We start from the raw sequence: 6,663 nt of genomic DNA on the forward strand, positions 1-6,663 counted from the left end.
TGACCATGGTTTAACCATCACACTATATTGTTACTAACATATCTTTGACTTGCTTTTGTGATAGAATGATAAAATAATTTTTCTTTTAATCCCTTTGAAGAAAAAATTTAAAGGTTGTTTAGATACACCTACCTTATGCAATATTAAAATGATAACATGTGTGGAGGGCGAAAATGGAATCAGGTAGTTTAGGACCTAATCCCACTTTCATCCAAACATTGGAATACGAAATCACCTAAAGGAGTAATCCTCATTGACTAACTATTGTGAAAGAGAGTCAACGGATACTTTTAGGGTTTCTATTCCTTTTATGATATGAAAGGGAATATGCTAAATGTAGGAGAATGTAAAGCTATGCTAATAGGATGAAAAAGTGTGACTATAATAAGAAGAATAACACAAAAATGTAGTAACTAAACTGAGAATGAAATTCTAATTTGCACTTGCAATAAAAAATTAAGTTTGAATTTAGAGGAATAGGGTGTTGGGTGCTCTAGTCTCGGAGAGTGAACTAAGCCACATAATAGGGAACCTTTTTTGAGTTTGTATGAGGTAAGCCTATTAAACCTAGAGCCAAATAAGGAGGAAAAGGGCACAGAGTGCCCTAGTCCTAGAGGACTAGGGTGTGGGACACCTTAGTCCTTAAAAAATAGGTCCAATTTCTAACAATGGGTGTGTGCCTATTCATTGAGATCTCTTGAAATTTGTCAACTGACAGAAACCTGTGGCTGCACCTACAAGTTGGAAAGTAGTGTGTTTGTCACTATATAGGGTTTTGCCTTAGTCAAACCCCATGTTTTGGTTATTTCCACCTCCACAAATACCTAATATTGTACTAAAAATGTGTGTTCCCTAGAATCTCATTTCTTTGTAAGATTCTCATAAGCTAGATAAAAACTAGAGTTCTACCCTATGTTTTGAGTAAAAACCTTAAAATTAATGTAATGTAAATTCTTCAAATCACAAATGTAATATAGATCTAACACAATAATGCAAATCTAAAATTTAATGTTGTCTAGATCTAAAACTCAAATAGAGATATGAAAATAACATGAAACCATACCATATCCTAAGGAAGAGGTACAAGCTAATGAATAGTCAGTGGTCTCCTTATTATTCTTCAATATCTCCCTAAGCTTATATGCATGTTAAAAGTGTTGATAAAAACTTGTTAAATGATGAGCTTGTTGATTCTATACTTCACATAAAACCAATACTTTCATGTCACAAGGATCTTCTTCAATTGCTAGATTTGGATCCTCAAATGAGGGAAACAAAAGGCTTTATATATGAAACCATAGCTTTAATTTTTATAATAGGCTGACTATTGGGAAAATGGTGTCTCAGCCTTGCATTTACATGAGGTTACTATTTATAGTATTTTTTCATTTGAGCACAAAATAGTATGAAAATCTCTCCAAAGCTTTGGGTTGGCTAGATAAGCATACCCGTAAAGTTTCATCGCAAGATCATAGATAGTTTTGAAAATATTAAAGTTTTCATTTTGGAGGGGTGTGATGAAACGTTTAAACTTAATTTTGAGGACTTTAGAACTTCTTAAACACTCTGAAAACTGGGCATAAATGGCATAGTTTTCCAGCACTTCAAACGGTTCGTCAATCGAACACACAATTCACAAGTTATGGCCTTCAAAATTTTGGAGTCTTGAAATAGGAAATATAAAATGCATCAGACACATAAATGAGCTGCAAAAGGGAGGGACATGTGTTGATGTATATTTTGACACGTCATAGGGCATCTAGATTGTAGATAAGGTCAGCTATACTTTATTCGGTGGTTTTATCCCATGGTTTTGTAATATAACATTTGGGAAAGTTTATTGTATTGTATCTCCTATATATGAGGTGTGTGAGATAGAGGTTGTGTGTAAGACTCTTATGACTATTGAGTTACCTCTGAATCTTTGATTACTGGTACTCCTATTAAGAGATTTCTCTGCAAGTATATTGTAATCTTTAATTGCTTGTTGAATAATATATTGAGCTACTTTTGGAGTGTTGGGTTTTTCTCTCGAAAGGGTCCTCCCCATGAAAATCACTATGTTGTATGAATATTATTATGTTTATTTTTGTTAAGTTTTTGTAACAGTTGTAACGATCTGTAAAAGTTTTCGTGTTATTCTCCTCTCAAGGTTAGTGTAGGAAGTTGTTCTCCTACTTAATTTCCTTACACCAACTTAGAATTAATAAAAATTGACATAAAGTGAGATTTTAACATTATAATATCACTAAATTAAGCTCCCAAATTTTGGGGAAAAAAGTATAGGACTAGAATTCTAGCACTACAGTCTAGCTAACATTTTTCCAATTTTCTAGGATGCAAGATATAATGATTATAAAGTCAAATCCAACATGGTAGCTCAATCAAAAGTGATTAGATATGCAAAAATGTGCTTCGAAGATTGAAATTAGGACATTATTAGAATTAATTGAAATAAAATAAAAAAGGGACCTACCTAGGGTTAAGGGTCCAATTTTATGATATGTGAATTGTTGAGAGATGACATTAGATTTATTTTAATTAATATATAAATGTCTAAAGGATCCTTATAAATGCAAACTGCAATAGGACACACTAAGGCGGGTGCTAACCTAAACATCGAATTGGATAACCCTAATTAGGGTTGTACAATTCATGATGCTACAATATGATTTTTATTAAGGATCAAACAAGTTTTGAGGGGACTTGAAACCCCCTATAATGGGTTTGAAAAGGACCCAAAACCTACTAGAAATTTGTGGCAATCCAAAACCCCGAAGCTGCAAAAAATAAAATAAAGACATGCAATAGCCAACCAACAACCTAACTTCAATAACAAGGCTTTAACAATTAGGTTATAACATCCATAAATTTACCAAGCTAGCTCAGATAATCATGAAAAAGGGGGTTTTCCTGGCTCCCTAAACTTTACAAATGGGTTTTAAAAAGGTTCCCATAACCTTCATATAAAGAAGCAAGGATGAACCATAAAACATCTGCTATAGAGTTGGGTTTTAGAAAGGCTCCCAAAACCTTCTACTGGAGATGACACACAAACTTAATAGACACATAGAACTAAAACTCCACCAAGGTCTCCACTTTCATAGGAGAAAGTTGAATGAAGAACAAGAGAAAGTTGTAAACAACATCAATGCAACCTCTCACCAAATTTGGGACATCAATAGCCCCAAAAAAAATTCCTTCCACTTCCACCCACCAAGCAGTTCTCCACCTAGATTAAAAAACATCCACCTCAATAGTACCAGTAACGACTTAGGAAGGAGCGAAAGAGAGACATAAGTTGACCATCCCCACCATCAAGATCTCCACATCAATAGGAGAGAGAGGAATAAAAACCAGAAAAAAACAACACAAGCTCATAAGAGAAGACTATAACTAACATGACACGGGGCTCCAAAATTCCAAAGAAAAGCTAGAAATGCCTCAAACCCACATAAAAATTTAAACTAACACAAGGGGTATCTCCAAAAATGGTTCCTTGAGGAACATAAAAAACTGAAAAAAATGAAGCCCCACAAACAAAACACCCCCCAAGAATTAAGAAACCCTAACAACCCCATAGAGCAGGATATTAGAGAATGAATAACCACCGAAAAAAGGTTCAAGCACTAGTAGTTCCACACCAGAGAGCTAGCAGCCAAAACCAAAGGGGCCAAGCAGGCCATAACAGAGAAAGGACAACAAATAAAGCCCCCTAATCTGGAACCACTGGCAAGAAAAGATGTCACATTAGCCTCCTCATAAAGAACTAGAGTCACTAGAATAGCTAGATGGCCCCCATCCATCGAGAACATAATTCCAAACTCCACAATGGCCATGAAGTGGAACACTGATGGAAAAAGATAGACAAGAGCAATCCCCACCAAAGAGCAGTGGCAACCCTTTGTTGAAAACAAAACTTTTACCACTGCAAAAGTCCACCACAACAGACATGTGATCTGTCTCCCCATCATCCTCTGTCTCCTTGGAATCCCCTTCCTCACTTGCAACATCCCCTCCAGCTGAAATCCTCACGCCGCTCCCACTCCCAGCTCCTTTCATTTCAAAATTAATACTTATTAAAATGATAATATGTTATCACAATAAAGTACTCTTAATTTATAAGTAATAACTAAAAAATAATAATTAAATTATATAAAAATGGTTCAAAACAATACTTTATAATTTAATTTTGTAAGATAGTTTACTTATAGATATTTTGTAAAATATCTCTTTAATAGATTTATTTCACAAATTAAAAAAATATATGTTGTATTCTTTTTGTGCTAATAATAAATATTAAAAATAATTAAATTTATTTTTTAATATGAATATTAGTGAAAAGGACGTAATAGTTGAGCATCCTAATGCCATGCTTCTCAAAATCCTATGTGAAAATTTCAAATCAATCTCAATCTTTTACAATAGCTTACTTGTCAAGTCCCTTGCTCATAACTAAGGTTTTAGGGTGATACCATCAAATATGATGCCACATCAACACACCTTTTGTCGAGGTGTACTGATGTGGCATCACATGATTTGTTGCTTTTTAGATCTAAGGAATACATTTCATTTAATTATGGGTAGTTATCATCCACACGGACATCTTTAAAATCACAATTATTGATGTGATATTGTCACAATTATTAATCATTAAATCAACAAATGCTATAACAACTACTTGATTGTGCTCAACAATCAACTAGTGAGTCCTCTCCTGTATAACATAAGTTATTGACATACAGTATACGGAAAATATAATCAGAAATGAATACTACGATATAACAGTAAATATTTGTGCTATCTCCTCGATAACATAACTTATTGGAATACAATATACGAAAAATATAATCTGAAATGAATACTTACTACCGATATAACAGTAAATATTTGTGGTATCAACCATTTGATCGCAGTAAAGAGTCTATTTGCACCCTGCTTTCTCTTTGATTAGGGAAACGAAGTTGTGGATGTTTGATCGATGGATGTGGCAATCATTCCTGTCCAAGACATGCATTGATTTCTTGAACACGTGATCTGAAGTGTCTGCCTTCCTCTTCAACCATTAATGTGCGAGCAGCTTTACTGACATCTTCCTTGGTAAAAGAATCATCCTCGTTTCTCCTGACCTCCACCCCCAACTTGAGTTCCTCGGCTATCAGCTTAGCATATAACCCTTGTTCGTACATCATTGAAAGTGTCACAAATGGTACGCCAAACCTCAATCCTTCACTCACTGAGATCCACCCGCAATGAGTGAGGAACGCTCCTGCAGAAGAATGGGCCAGAATGTGCAACTGAGGCGCCCACTTCGTCACCAATAGTCCTCTTCCTCTTGTGCGCCCCACAAAGCCGTGGGGCAACACAGCAGCCATCTGGTGGAGAAGAATAAAGAGAAATGGAAGCTCACTCTCTTCTAGTCCCAGCGCCAAGGCAGCCAGCTCTTTCGGAGTGAGAATACATTCACTGCCAAGTGACACCACCACCACCGAACAGGGCTTCTGAACATCGAGCCAAGCCAAGCAATGGTCATCTGTCGACGGCGGCGTTAGATCGGACATCTGAATCCCCACGGGAAGCACGGGTCTGCTGGTGGTTCTCTGTAAATATTCAAAGTATTTGCCTTCCAATTCTACCCACGTATTGAAGGCTATGACCTAGCTACCCTTGAAACACATGCTCCACCGCTCTGCCATGTTAATTTGTCCTGCATTCTTTCGGAATACATGCAGGTTCTTCCAGGCTCCAAACGATGAATGGCGGATGTGAGCCGAGGGAAAACCAGGAGGCGGCAGTGTCAGATTTGGGACTATTGTACTTTTCTCTACAATGGCGGCTTCATGACCTAGAAGGAAGCCCGAACTGGAGGCAGACGTGTTGACGAAAAATATGGTGGGAATGCACAGTTTGGCGGCTACTCCAGAAGCACAGTACTGCGTGATATCGTGGATTACAAAATCCGGTGAAGCCCTTCCCAGCAGGGCTTCGAATGGTTTCTCCCACTCGTCCATGGCTTCGACAAGTAGGCCAAATGTTCCTCCACGCTTCAAATCTGCAGTTGACTCGACGCCTGCAGGCAGCCCTTCTACAGAGGGCAGTGGAAGCTCCAGCAGATCGATTTGTGGGATGGGGTGCAGCTGCAATATCTGCTTTCTAATCCATCTACTATTGAGGGGAGTGGAGAGAAAGGAAATTTTGAGACCTTGATCGTCTAATTTCCTGGCGAGCTCTAAGAAGGCTCTGATATGGCTGTATGAAAGCCAGGGTACCATCATAACATGGAGCTGCTGCATCTTTTCTTCCAAACTACTGAAATCAAATTGCAAGTTGTACATTGAACACTGATCGACGACTTGTTTAAAAGTAGCGAATGAGCCGGCGTGATTATTGATGGAACGGGTGAAGATCAACTATGAAAAAACAAGCTACAAGTTGGTGCATAACTATTATTCACGCGTTTAGATTGATTTTACTACTGTTAGGCGCTAGATTCTCAGATCAGAAAAGTCCAAAAAGTCGGCACATATGCTAACATTCTGTGTCTACGAATTTTGGGTTACACCAATATTTATTTATCGCGGGAGGCCATATACTGACGCGAATTACAGACAAAAGTTTCGTAGCAACCATATAGTGACGCGAATTACAAACAAAAGTTTCCTA

General features: G+C 37.2%; 1 protein-coding gene across 1 annotated transcript; it reads right to left on the minus strand.

The window, feature by feature from the left end:
- Window positions 1-4,994: 4,994 nt before the first annotated feature.
- Window positions 4,995-6,335, minus strand: LOC131065350 (UDP-glycosyltransferase 91D1-like). The gene is made up of 2 exons (XM_059214447.1): window positions 5,727-6,335; window positions 4,995-5,600 (listed from the first exon to the last, which is right to left on the minus strand). Exons 1-2 carry the CDS (start codon window positions 6,333-6,335, stop codon window positions 4,995-4,997), a joined length of 1,215 nt encoding a protein of 404 aa, XP_059070430.1.
- Between the last annotated feature and the right edge of the window lie 328 nt (window positions 6,336-6,663).

The sequence above is a fragment of the Cryptomeria japonica genome, chromosome 11 (genome assembly GCF_030272615.1).
Source record: "Cryptomeria japonica chromosome 11, Sugi_1.0, whole genome shotgun sequence".
Classification (NCBI taxonomy): domain Eukaryota; kingdom Viridiplantae; phylum Streptophyta; class Pinopsida; order Cupressales; family Cupressaceae; genus Cryptomeria; species Cryptomeria japonica.

Coding starts and splice junctions, on each gene's coding strand:
- LOC131065350 (XM_059214447.1), bottom strand. CDS start 6,335: ATGTACAACTTGCAATTTGATTTCAGTAGTTTGGAAGAAAAGATGCAG. Junction 5,601..5,726: donor GAGCCTGGAAGAACCTGCAT/GTATTCCGAAAG, acceptor GAATATTTACAG/AGAACCACCAGCAGACCCGT.